This window comes from Bufo gargarizans, chromosome 11, assembly GCF_014858855.1.
Source record: "Bufo gargarizans isolate SCDJY-AF-19 chromosome 11, ASM1485885v1, whole genome shotgun sequence".
Lineage (NCBI taxonomy): Eukaryota > Metazoa > Chordata > Amphibia > Anura > Bufonidae > Bufo > Bufo gargarizans.
Genome location: NC_058090.1, coordinates 26,279,242 through 26,293,124, shown reverse-complemented (window position 1 = coordinate 26,293,124; position 13,883 = coordinate 26,279,242). Strand labels below are relative to the sequence as shown.

At 47.7% G+C, this 13,883-nt stretch overlaps 1 protein-coding gene across 2 annotated transcripts in view; it reads right to left on the bottom strand.

Moving 5' to 3' along the window:
* Positions 1 to 2,600: 2,600 nt before the first annotated feature.
* Positions 2,601 to 13,883, bottom strand: part of PTPN21 (protein tyrosine phosphatase non-receptor type 21) — a 39,269-nt gene continuing 27,986 nt past the window's right edge. For both annotated transcript variants that reach the window (XM_044271747.1, XM_044271748.1), the window contains 8 exons: positions 13,744 to 13,825; positions 11,673 to 13,135; positions 9,537 to 9,677; positions 7,646 to 7,867; positions 7,425 to 7,553; positions 6,096 to 6,330; positions 4,467 to 4,627; positions 2,601 to 3,851 (listed from right to left, as the gene is read on the bottom strand). In XM_044271747.1, the coding sequence (XP_044127682.1) occupies positions 3,723 to 3,851; positions 4,467 to 4,627; positions 6,096 to 6,330; positions 7,425 to 7,553; positions 7,646 to 7,867; positions 9,537 to 9,677; positions 11,673 to 13,135; positions 13,744 to 13,825 (2,562 nt within the window). In that variant the 3' untranslated portion in view covers positions 2,601 to 3,722. The remainder of the gene's footprint in view (positions 3,852 to 4,466; positions 4,628 to 6,095; positions 6,331 to 7,424; positions 7,554 to 7,645; positions 7,868 to 9,536; positions 9,678 to 11,672; positions 13,136 to 13,743; positions 13,826 to 13,883) is intronic.

Here is a 13,883-nt window from a genome sequence, read left to right as displayed (position 1 = left end):
CAAGCCGTACCAGCGGTCAGTGAACGTCACATCCAGAATCAGGGGGACTTGGAAACCATGAACAACCTGATGGTGATGGATCCATTTAGTAGTTTGAGGGCACAAGGGTGAAGAATGTGAATGTGATTGGGACATTACCTCTGGTAACAGCCAATCAACACATGAATTCAAGAAGTTTATGAAATTCTTTGCAAAAACTTTCTGAACCAAGTCTGCCATGTGTATATCTACCCTTAATATGACTGGGTATGGAACGTGTTAAAGGGGTTGTCCTGTTACAACACCTTATCCCTTAAGTGTCTATCTGGGACCTCTTCGGTCGGATCCCTGCTGATTACTCATGAATGGGGCCTGTGTTGCCCTATTTGAATAGAGCAGCGAACACACATGTGCACTGCTGCCTCATTCATCTCTATGGGGCTGCGGAGGTACCAGAACGCTTGTACTCATTTCCAGCAGTCCCATAGAATTGAATGGAACTCACGAGGTGGGGGTGGGAAACATGCTCCCGCTCTAATGATCAGTGGTGGCCCCAGCTGTTGGACCCCTTCCAATCAAACACTTGTTCCCTATTTAAAGGACAGGGGCTAAGGCTACTTTCACACTTGCGGCAGAGTGATCCGGCAAGCAGTCCCGTCGCCGGCAAAACGTATGCCAACTGATGGCATTTGCAAGACTGATCAGGATCCTGATCAGTCAGAAAAATATATTGCAATACCGGATCCGTCTTTCCGGTGTCATCCCAAAAAACGGATCCGGCACTAATACATTCCTATGGAAAAAAATGCCGGATCCGGCATTCAGGCAAGTCTTCAGTTTTTTTTGGGCCGGAGATAAAACCGTAGCATGCTGCAGAATTATCTCCGTCCTGATCAGTCAAAATGACTGAACTGCTGCATCCTGAACGGATCGCTCTCCAATCAGAATGCATGGGGATAAAACTGATCAGTTCTTTTCCGGTATAGAGCCCCTAGGACGGAACTCTATGCCGGAAAAGAAAAAAGCAAGTGTGAAAGTACCCTAAGCTGTTCTAATGGGACAACCCCTTTGATGACTGCAGAGCATCACTGTTAGGGCTCATGCACACGACCACGCCATGTTTGCGGATCTGCAAAACACAGATGACAGCCGTGTGCGTTCCGCAATTTGCGGACGGGAACGGGCAGCTCATGATAGAAATGCCTATTCTTGTCTGCAGTAGGACATGTTTTATTTCTTTGCGGGGCCACGGATGCGGGCAGCACTCCGAGTGCAGTCTGAATCTTTTGAGGCCGCACTGAAGTGAAGCCGCAAAAAAATTAGCAAAGGCGGCTTAATCTGACTTTTTTTGATGGGACTAGCCAAGTAGCTCAAATGTACTGGGGGTGTGCCAACTCTCCCCTGACAGATAATGTCCGTCATAAGAAGGACTGGGCATTGTAGACTTCAGCATGCCCGACAATGGTTTATTCCCCTCCTGCCATTAAAAACACATGCATGCTCAGCCAAGCCCTGCATACATGTGTCCATTGAAGATGGGAAAAACAGCATTTGGCTGACAGCTACGGAAGGTGAACAAAGGTGTATGTCTTAAAATAAGAAAACAGCCTACTTGTTGATGGTTTCCAGCCGATTCTGGCTGTTACGTTTACTGACTCTAGTAAGACTTGCTTGCCTGATCTATGCTATGCTCCCCCATTGCCTTAAAACAGGCATGCTCAACCTGCGGCCCTCCAGCTGTTGTAAAACTACAACTCCCACAATGCCCTGCTATAGGCTGTTCGGGCATGCTGGGAGTTGTAGTTTTGCAACAGCTGGAGGGCCGCAGGTTGAGCATGCCTGCCTTAAAATAACCTACATGTTCCATCATCTGTCACACACACACAGCGCCACTGCTGGCAGCCCCTACTCCTTCATATCCGGATACAATTCACACTATATACAATATTCATCCCTTAATGCACTGAACTTGACATGGATGATTTCATTATGGAGAAATCTCCCCAGTTTACACTCGTCAAATGTCTAGTTTTACAAATTCTTAACCCGAGTTATGGTACGTCTTCTACTCCAGTCACAACCAGAGCTGCATTCACAATTTTGCTTACCTGTTACCAGAGTGCAGTGCAGCAGCTCCCAGGCCAGTTACACTGTCAGACCTTGGTTGTGGACTACTGTCTGTGTAGCCCCTGACCCCCAGACGAAGGTTCGCCAAAACGCACGTCGGGGCTGGCGCCATCCCAGAGGAGACACATAATGGGTAAATAGACTCTTGGTTCTGTATGTATTTAATATTTTTATGCACTTTATTATTGTTTATATATCTAATAGGTGTCTCCAATGTGGATGGCGCCTTTCTTTCCCCTGCACTTGTGTTTATGAATTGTCAGTCATGAATTATGTCAATAAATTATATTTATACTTCATGCGGTCTGGCAATTTTTAATAGATATTATATATACACACACACACACACTTTTGCCATAGGCATGTGCGGATTACATATTGCATGGTGTTGAGAGAAAAATATATATATATATATATATATATATGCTCCTGTATAGAGCCGAAACGTCACATGACCTTTGTGGGTAAATAAAGTATTTTTGCTATAATATATAGTTTGAAGATTTTTTGGCTTACATTTTTGGGATATACTGTCTGTAGCTGTAGGCAACATTTTGAATGCAGCTTTGGCAGGATTTGGAGGATAAGAAACTACTTGGGTCAAAAACAGCAAAACATTACATGTAACCGATGAAATGTTTAAGACGTAGCTTTACTCTACTCACATTACAAGCTGATCCATTCCCTTCTCCACCTCTTACCATGCAGCTTTTATTTTCGACATCTCTAACACCTCAATCACATCCACCATACCACAACATTTCAGGGTCCCCCTTTTCAATGAGATCAACATGTTTTGGGTCATCAAACCTACTGAAAATTGCCATTACAAAATAACAAAAGAAGAAGAAATATCACAATATAAAACAAATGTCAGTTCTCTCCATAAAAAGTAGCCTAAAAATATACAAATCACTTCAAGGGCACCTGTACAAAAAAAAAAAAAAAAAAAAAAAAAAAAAAAAAAAGCGAGGCTCACGCATTTCATCCACTTATCTGGTTCTAAAATCCAAAGGTAGGCGCAAAAACTGCAGCCGCTTCCTGTATGTAAAAACGGAAAGCGCCTGCATACATCACACAAGCCCCAAAGGGAATAGGGAGGACTCTGCTGCCTGGCAGTGCAGCCCCATTATTGAGATCACCCCTGCACAGTCTCCTACAGCAGGAAGCCAACTGATCCGTAGGCAATCTCAATCCCTGCGCTGACCGGGTAGCGTAGACCTAATTGTGGGCAATAGGTTAAGAAACTGAAGGAAAAGGTGGGGGGGGGTCAATAAGCAACTTCATAAATAAAATAATAAAAAAAAGTGCTTTAAACATCACAAACGTCAGGTTTGATTTCAACCAGTAAAATCAGCGTTGTAGAGAGTAATACTGCTGCATGTGCGGAGTCCAGGCTAGAGCGCCCCCGAGTGGTTGAAGCTCTTCCTGGCACTTGAATGGTTTTTCGTTTCGGCACTAGTGTGTGATGGAGACCCTCACTGAGCTCCTTAAACATCAGTGGTTCACTGCAGTCGCGAGAGGCCACGGCCGGCCAGTAGTAGATCGCCCAGCGACTTATCTACTGTAACGGGACAGTGGCCAAGTCTCCAGTCGCACCCCGATTCCCTGAAGGGTCAGATTAGGCGAGAGTTCTTCAGGAACTGGATCAGGACTTTGTATACGAATGTGTACTGAGCGATCGTCTGCACCACCATCATCCGCTGGTGCCGCAGCATGTCCAGAACTAGAGGGATGTCCAGCATCTAGAGAGAGAGGAAAGGAGCAATGAGCCGGGGCTGTCATGGAGTGGCGGTCATACCCGTGCGCTGCCGCTCCATTCACCTCTATTAGCCATGTACTCTACTTCTCTTCGGCGGTCCCACAGAGCTGAATGGAGCGGGCGCGGACATGCATGACTGCCCCTCCATGTGATCAGTGTGGGGGTCCCAGTGCAGATACCTATCCCCTATTCATAACCCTTTTAAATGAGATTTTCCAGAAAAATACCAGAACTTGCTAATAAAATTTGTATTTCGCTTTCTTGTCCTTTTTCAACACCTCTGCTTGCTGTCCGGTGAATGGGAAGACTCTTGTTTACATCTAGAGGCTACAAACCCATCCTGATGTTTCACAGCTGAGGGTTTGTTACAACAGTATCCACTGGGAGGCAAGTAGCACAAATCGCTTATGTTGTGAGGTCGCTACAATGTATCAGACTGGATACAATACTAGCAATTCAAACGCTGAATGTACACACAGTGTTCCCTGACAGCAAGCAGATGTGTTGAAAGCAGTGACAGACTGACGGGTCACAGGCTTCATTTGCATAACACCCCTTTAATGATGTTATATAATTCAGGGATCAATCAAGTCCTCACCTCATTGTGTTCCAGGCAAGCGATCATGATCTCTGACAGAATGACCACCCCTGTCCGGCCAACGCCCGCGCTGCAGTGAACGAGCACAGGGGGGTTCGAACTGTTGGGGTCACTTGTGCTGTTTGTGTGCCGGCGGACTGACTGGATCTCTTCTAGGTAGGCTGTTAAAGAACAACTCAGTGAAACAACACGAGCAGGTAGGAAAATCCTCTAGTCACATCTAAAGCAAACAAATTCTGCTGTTTCTGGTTTGTCTGCACCTCTCCGGCATTCCAAAAAGAGGGAACACCAGCAGCATTGTAAATGCAGCTCTGGGTGTGACTGGAGTATAAGACTACACCTACAGCAAGATCAGTATGAATGTTTTTATGCAGATTTCAAATGTGCTTAACCCTTTCAGAACCTTGCGATTTTCCATATTACTCTCTGCCTTCCCAGAGACTAACTTTTTTCTAATTTTCTGTTCACATCGCTGTATGAGGGCCTTTTTTTTGTGGGTCAAGTTGCACTTTCTAAAGGCACCATTTACTGTTGCATACAATGTAACGAGAAGCTGAATTTTTTTTTTTCCAAGTGTGGTGGAAAAAAATATTCCACCACAGTTTTATGGGTTTTGTTTTTACAGCATTCCCTATGCATTAAAACTGACCTTCATTCTCCAGGTCATTACAATTACAGCAATACCACATTTATATAGTTTTTCTTGTGTTTGATACTGAAAAAATAAAAAATTTGGAAAAATATTTTCTTTACATGGCCATATTCTGACCCCATAACTTTTTTTTTTTTAATAGTCATGTCTACGGCTCACTTTTTGTGGGACGATCTGTAGTTTTTATTGATACGATTTAGGCCTGTGTATGACTTTGAAAGCTTTAATATTTTGGGGAGGTTTATAATTTTTATTTTTTGATTATTTTTAATCCATGAAAAAGGGGGAGATTTTATATTTCTATTTACATAGAACAACAAGCAATCGTCAGACTGCCATTCTATTTAGCAAAGGGATTCAGTACATTGCTAAACAGAAAATTTGGTATACGGTATTCCAATGCAGTATTGCCACCTGCAGGCCTACATTGAATATACCTGTGAAAGGCCTGGCCATCTGCAGGCCTTTCACAGGGAATGAATGACTCCACCCAATCACTGCATGGAAGAGCTATCCCAGGCCTGAAAAAGCAGAGCTTCTGGGTTTGCATGCTGATGGTCACATTTGTCCATGGGATTTGAGGGAGTAAATGTCTGTGATGAGCGATCTCTCCGATCGCAGACATTAGCCCAGAAACCTGGCAGCTATGGCATCTGCCTCGCTCATGAGCAACCACCATTTTTAAAGACCGGACTTACAGTGGAGGTCTGGCAGGGGTTAAGAGTTGAGTTTTGCGGTCCTTTACTTGTACATATCTTGGCTTACATCAGGTCTTGAAAGCAACATAAGTATAGAAAAAACAGACAGACAGATCTGTGAACCGGCCAGGGCCGCAGGTGTACGGATTCAAACCCACAGCATCATAGGGATCTATGGGAGTTAAACCCATGGTCAGGCCAGCTCACACATACAAAATACGGACACATAACGCCATAATACCTCTAAGACTAGGTCCACACGAGTGTAACAGAACTTACAGAGGAAACCCTTGAGATCTTCGGGGTGTCCATGTTCTGGCCAGTCCGTGTACTGCAGGTGCCACACTGTCCTCTCCTGACCGGTCAGAAGGTGTTTTATCTTGAGGCCTGTGGTGGCATAGCAGCCGGAGTCTGTGCGGAATCGTGTGGTGATCTTGAACCTGCCATAGGTCACCGTGTTATGTCTCGAGCCCAGTCGTGGCCAGTAGCGGTAACTCTTCTCTCGGCCGCCCTCCTGGAAGAGAGGAGTTATTATGCACCCAATGATTATGTCCTGCTGCTGGGGGGCACTGGTAAAGAAGCAAGACCCCAGCTCTGGTTAGTATCACCCACACTATGGGGGGACCTGGAGAGAACTCCCCTCCCTCCACAATTAATTACACCCTTCAAAAGAACAATCACCGTCTCAAGATATTGAGAGGGTCTGAACATACATCCGTAAGGGCTACCATGGTTTGGGACCTCTCCAGAGCTGCACTCGATATTCTGCTGGTGCAGTCACTGTGTACATACATTACTTATCCTGTACTGATCCTGAGTTACCTCCTGTATTATACTCCAGAGCTGCACTCACTATTCTGCTGGTGCAGTCACTGTGTACATACATTACTTATCCTGTACTGATCCTGAGTTACACCCTGTATTATACTCCAGAGCTGCACTCACTATTCTGCTGGTGCAGTCACTGTGTACATACATTACATTACTTATCCTGTACTGATCCTGAGTTACATCCTGTATTATACTCCAGAGCTGCACTCACTATTCTGCTGGTGGAGTCACTGTGTACATACATTACTTATCCTGTACTGATCCCGAGTTACATCCTGTATTATACTCCAGAGCTGCACTCACTATTCTGCTGGTGCAGTCACTGTGTACATACATTACTGATCCTGTACTGATCCTGAGTTACATCCTGTATTATACTCCGGAGCTGCACTCACTATTCTGCTGGTGCAGTCACTGTGTACATACATTACTTATCCCGAGTTACATCCTGTATTATACTTCAGAGCTGCACTCGCTATTCTGCTAGAGCAGTCACTATGCACATAAATTACACATATAACTGTACAGAGCCTGGTATGAAGAGAACACTTCCCAGAATACAATTCATTAGAGGAAGCTCTCGGCAAACATTGTACAAGCAGGGAATGCTGTGAGATTTCAGCTCTGAAGTATAATACAGTTGTTATTGAAGGACATATATAACACATGGGCTCTTATACTAGTAAATAGCTGCAGTTTCTAACAGTTGCTCCTCCAGATAACTTTGGTGATAACTGGCATATTAGATTGATGACACCGGTGCCACACGGGACCCACCTCTTCCAGCGTTACCATGGCGATGATGGCCACTCCCTGTTCCCACACCATCTGCCAGAAGTCTTGGCAAGTGTTCTGCATAGGACCCTGCGTGGCGATGTAATCCCACTCCACGCCGCCGACCGTCACCTGTGAAAACGGCAGCACACGTTCACCATCACTGGCGACTGGACAAAACACTGGTGACTCGAGATCCCTCTAAATTGGGGCAGGGGTGTTACCTTTATGTGAGAAGCATTGATGTAGCCGGTGTTGTTCTCTTTTGTTGGCACTAGTTCCACGCGGGTGTCATCGTACGGCAGCACGTCCTGGAAGCGGTTGCGCTCTGCGTTCTCCGGAAGGCGCGCCGTGGTGCACTCTGTGTCCGGCAGCCGTTTCTTCAGGGTCTTCTCGTACTCGGTGAAGACCATGCCCTGCTCCAGCCGCTCCTCCAGGAGTTTACACTGAGAGATGAGCAGAGAGGTCACAACCAAGGACTGACTACGCAGGGTTAATTAAAGGGAATGTGGAAGTTATCCCTTATGCACAGGATAGGGTATAACAAACTGTGGTGGTCCGACCGCTGGGACCCCCTCCGATCCCGAGCATGGGGTATCCAGTTCCCCCTAAAGGAGCAGGAGGTCAAGTGTGCACCCTGCCGCGCCATTCACTCTCTATGGCAGGAGTCAGCAACCTCCTGCACTCCAGCTGCTGAGAAACTACAACTCTGAGCATGCACACTTGGAACTCCCATACAAGTGAACGGAGCATGCTGGGAGTTGTAGTTTCAGAACAGCTGAAGTGTAGGAGGTTGCTTATACCTACCTATAGAATAGCGGAAAATTGGCACACGTTGCACTTGACCATCGTCAGCAGTTTCATAGAAAAATGAAAGGAGCGGCAGGGTGTCTACCTGACCAGCGGGAGAACGGGACCCCTATTCTCGGGATTGGTGGGTGGAGGTTCCAGCGGTCAGACCCCCATTGATCAGTTAGTTATCCCCTATCTTGTGGATAAGGGATGATAACGTGTAAACTTGGTACGACTCCTTTAAAAAGCGGCTTCCAGTTCTGAATCACTGCTGCTTAGCCTCAGTTATTCACTATTTTTAAAATCTCTGCTTGGTGTCAGTAAATGGAAACCATGCAGCCTTAGTACTTCTCACAGTTGAGGGTTTGTTCCAATTGTATCCGTTATGGACAATCCTCTTCAAGCTAAATACATCAGCCTCACAAATCTCCTCCTGATACTTGGATACATTGTATCCATGCAGGTAAAATGTAACAGGGCGCCTCACAGAAGATTTCCTAGACTGGATATAATTGTAACAAACCCTCAGCTCTGGGGAGTAGTTTTAATCAATACCTGGATGCAAGCAAGAATGTTCCCATTCACTGACAGCAAGCAGTCATCTTACAAATGGTGACAAACTGAAACGGAGTGCGATTTGCCAAGCAAAATGCAACAGAACTCTATTTGCGCCAAAAATCAATTGTACATAGACATGTCACTTTCTCTTCCTTGCTTCGATCTAATATTTCTCGCCGTAATAAAGGGACACGCTGTTAATAAATCTGGCGCATGTGTAACGTATCAAAGCCGTTTTTTGCTGCAATTTGTGTTAAAATTCTAGAACATTTCACTTTATTTGCACCAGACTCTTCCGGTCCTTTAAAGGTGTTGTTCCTCAAAAAATATTCTAAATTTTTCAAACCAGCACCTGGATCTGAAGACTTTTCTAATTGCATGTAATTAAAAATGTATTACAGCTACTGAGCTATTCACTGAAACCTATCTGTATAGCGCCACCTGCTGTTTGCTCGTTTCCTAATTTCTCTGTCCTGCTCACTGAGAAGGACGCACATGCTCAGATCCATCCTTTAACTGCCACCAGCTGCAGCAGAAAGGAAACACCCCTAAGAAAGTTCCCGCTCCTAAGCTTGATATAAACCTAGCAGAGCAATTGGAGTAGTGAATGGGGAGATCTCTGGATCCATGTGAGGTGCAGGGCTGGTCCTAAATATGTTAGTAAGAGATTGTCATGTATTATATGATGTCTGGATTTTATTTTTTGCATTAATCATGGGGTAACCCTTTAAGGACACATCCAGATCGTATGTAGGAAGTAATTACCCTCTCATCATTGGATGCTCTGGTTGGCTCCTCCCGCTCGTCATCCAGCAGGGGCATCCTGGGCATAGTTAACCCGTTCCATGCTGCCAGCTTCAGGGGTCCCACCTTTTTCGCTTCTGTGCGGTTCCCTTTCTTTATACCCTGTAGTGAGACATGGAGACAACTTTCAGGCAATGCCCCTGCCCCTACACATTTGGTTCTGTCACTCAGCTCCCTGCGCTCTGTCTCTCCCGCACTGTGTGGGCGGAGCCTGCCTGTGTGGGCGGAGCCTGCAGCCTGGAAATCTGCATAAGCTCCGCCCACACAGTGCTGCAGAGCGATCTGTGTCTGTAGGGTAGAGAGGACTGAGCTTCAGGAACGGGACAAGGCGAGTAGTTACTGTGCTTTTTTTTATTTAACAGAAGGCATTTCTACCATGGATGGGGCACAGAGGGCATTGTTACTACTGCAAAGGGGGCACAGAGGGCATTGTTACTACTACAAAGAGGGCACAGAGGGTATTACTACTACTACTACTACTACAAAGAGGGCACAGAGGGCATTACTACTACTACTACTACAAAGGGGGCACAGAGGGCATTACTACTACTACTACTACTACAAAGGGGGCACAGAGGGCATTACTACTACTACTACTACAAAGGGGGCACAGAGGGCATTACTACTACTACTACAAAGGGGGCACAGAGGGCATTACTACTACTACTACAAAGGGGGCACAGAGGGCATTACTACTACTACAAAAGGGGCACAGAGGGCATTACTACTACTACAAAAGGGGCACAGAGGGCATTACTACTACTACAAAGGGGGCACAGAGGGCATTACTACTACTACTACAAAGGGGGCACAGAGGGCATTACTACTACTACTACAAAGGGGGCACAGAGGGCACTACTACTACTACTACTACAAAGGGGGCATTACTACTACTACTACAAAGGGGGCACAGAGGGCATTACTACTACTACTACTACTACAAAGGGGGCGGGGACCCAGCCGATCAGCTGTTTGAGAAGGCAGCGGCGCTCCAGCAGCGCCACGGCCTTCTCACTGTTTACCGCCGGGCCGCCAGTCAGTGGGCGGGCGGCCCGGCGGTAAACAGTGAGAAGGCTGTGGCGCTGCTGGAGCGCCGCGGCCTTCTCAAACAGCTGATCGGCGGCGGTCCCGGGTGTCGGACCCCGGCCGATCAGAAGCTGATGATCTATCCAGAGGATAGATCATCAGTTAAATGAAAGTGAAGAACCCCTTTAAGGGATTCTGTCACCAGATTTAACCCTATTAAGCTAGCTGACATTAGCGATGTGCTAATGTCAGCTAAACCTAACTAGCCTATTCCTACTATTATCTATGCCCCCGTTATACCAGAAATCTAACTTTTATAATATGCTAATTAGCCTCTAGGGAAGGGGGGCATTGTTCCTGCTCCTAGAGGCTCCGTTCTCCCACCTTTGTCGCCTCCCTCCCAGTCCTGATTGACAGGGCCAGGCAGCGCTTTCATCTGTCTGCCAGCCCTATGCCCTGGTGAAATCTCGCGCCGTTCAGCATTCGGCGCAGGCGCGTTGAGGGAAAGACGCTCGCAGGCTGCCAGCTTCCTCACCGCGCCTGCGTTGTACAATGAGGGCAATACTACTGTAAGGGGGTACAATTTTTTTAAAGTACTGGTGGGGGGTACCAGAGAAAGGACCCGCCCCGGGTGCCAAACACCATAGACACGCCACTGCGCCCACCATCTACCGCTCTAGGTTATAGGCGTCCGTATTTAAAGTACCAGTGTCTAAACTCTAGTCGCATCCAAAGCTGCTTTCTTGATCCTGTTCTTAGCAGAATGCAGTGGCAATAGCAAGCTCATGCCTTTTAACCCTTAGTCACTTCCAGAGCCATACTTCATAATCTGTTTGTTCTCCGGCTGTCGGCTCTGCGAAGCATGCTCGGCTGTGGTGCATTGTGGGAGAGGTAATGTCCACAGCAGGTAGTGTCATAGCTTTGCAGAAACTGAACCGTGAGCGTTTTCTAAACTACGATGCTTCTGGTCTGCTAATGCATTCAGAGCAAAGTCCAGGATGCAGCTTTGGATGTGACCGAAGCTTGCTTTGCAAGCCATTTGCTTGTACGGATCGTCTGGTGCGTACTCACTCCTGAGGGTGGTAGTCCTTCTACGATATCCTTCTTTCCAGACAGAACATCCGACACGGGTCTCTTCTTCGTCGGCTCCTTCTTGGTCCGGTACCGCACAGTAACTGCCGTCAGGTCGGACTCCGATACTGAAGGAGGAATTGCTCCGTTGCTTCTCCTCCCGGTCAGGTGGTCTCCGCCAAACTGCACGGGGCTGACGGCGGTCACTCTCCGCTCCTTCTCGACTTCGGGCGGCTTGTGCTCGTAGATGTGGAGATGGTTGACGGGCATTGAACTGAAGGGGTAGTTGGTTTCAGACTCATCAGTGTAGGTCTCAATTACCGGCTTCAGCTGGGACCGGTCATAGAGCGGTGTCTGAGAGACATCGGCGCCATGGTCTTCGTTGTCCTCGTCGTCGTCCTCGCTGCTGTGGATGAGCATGGTGGCATCTGACAGAGATTTCTTGTGTCCGTAACGCCCCCTCTCGTGCTCAGCCGCCTGCTCCTCCTTCGTGCGTTCCATGTAAACATTTGTTTGCGAGTCGGTCGGCATGATCCGTTGAGATGCCACATTGGCGGCGGATGAAGACCCCGTCCTTTCCTTCACCCTCATCCCTTCAAAGCTTTGGGTAATCCCAGCTATCTCGATGCTGTTCCTCTTCTGAAGTTGGGCGCGACGGGCAGCGGTCAGCGGCTCACTGACTTCCTGCAGGGAATGCGCCACCGGCAAGCTGTCCTCCTGAAACATCTGGACAGAATGGTGGACGCGCCGGGTGATCAGATCTGGGTTGCTGCTGCTTGTATGGTGGCGGGTCAAATCCGGGGTGCTGTTGGCGGGCCGCGGGTAGGGATATGGAGGTGGAGGCCTATAGACCTGATTCTTCATAATGTTGGAGGGTGTGTAGTCCTGAGACTGGAGCTGGACGTTGGTCAGCTCGGGGACGCTGACCGCTCCCACCACCGGGCGACGCTCAGCCTGGTAAGGGTACGGGGACTGGCTGTGGAAACTATAGTTCAGGTTGAAAGGATAATGGTGGGACTGGGGCGAGGCAAACTGGGCGTGCTCTCGGATTTCCGGCTGGCTGTAGACCAAGGCGTCGGGCCGGCTGTAAGCGTAAGAGTTGCCAATGTTGAGGTTCCTCATGGAATGGCTTTGCCGGTCGGTGTGCATTATGCCCCTGTTCAGCTGTCTCATGACGGTCTCGTAATCCGGCGTGGGACGATAAGAGGGCGGGATGAGGGCGCTGTGGCGGTGCGACGGGATGTACTCCTGCCTCATGATGTCACTGCCCGTGATGCTGGGATTGGAGGACATGGGAGACGGCTGCATGTAGTGCTGCTGGGTGTTGAGCGAGTTGGTGCTGTGAGCGCTGTAGACGCTTCCGTTCCGGATCCTGCCGTTGTAGTCGTGGGGGCTGCGGTCGAGGCTGGTCTGGGAGTGATAGTAGTAACCGTTCTGATTGCTCACAAACACCGGCAAATTGTCTGCAACGAACAAACAAAGCGCATGAAACAAAAGGAGGACACATGGCTTAAGCAGGTGAAGACTGACGCTGAGGTCCTGAAATTTGCACAGACCTACACAAAGGTTTCTAAGCACTAAATCAGGCATGCTCAACCTGCGGCCCTCCAGCTGTTGCAAAACTACATCTCCCACGATGCCCTGCTGTAGGTTGGGCATGCTGGGAGTTGTAGTTTTGCAACAGCTGGAGGGCCGCAGGTTGAGCATGCCTGCACTAAATGGACTGGATTGATATAACAGCAAGTTATGGCTCTAGGGCCTCTGGAGATCCAGCAGTTGTGAAACGACAACTCCCAGCATGCTCCATTCACTTCTCTAGCAGTCACAAGAGCAGCTGTGCAACGGTGCATGCTGGGAGTTGTAGTTTTACAACAGCCAAAGATTGCTGACCCTGGTCTATGGGATCTGCATGCTGAGCTAGGTGGAGGGTCAGCCCCGAAATATACCGTACACCAATTAGATCCTGCTGTACGTTATCAGCCAGTCCAGAATGAAAAGAGACTGGTGAAAAAATAAAAATAAAAATGTGAAAAACTGTGTTGATAACATTGCATTAAAAAAGTCCTGTTACCCTGTGAGGAGGTGTAGGGCTCGTTGTAGTGTCCGTTGTAATGCATCTGCGGAGGGGGGATCATGTATGGCTGGTGCTTTGGCTGCAAGATACACAACACAAACATCTTCCATCTGTTACTGCTGACAACCAGCCTCTAT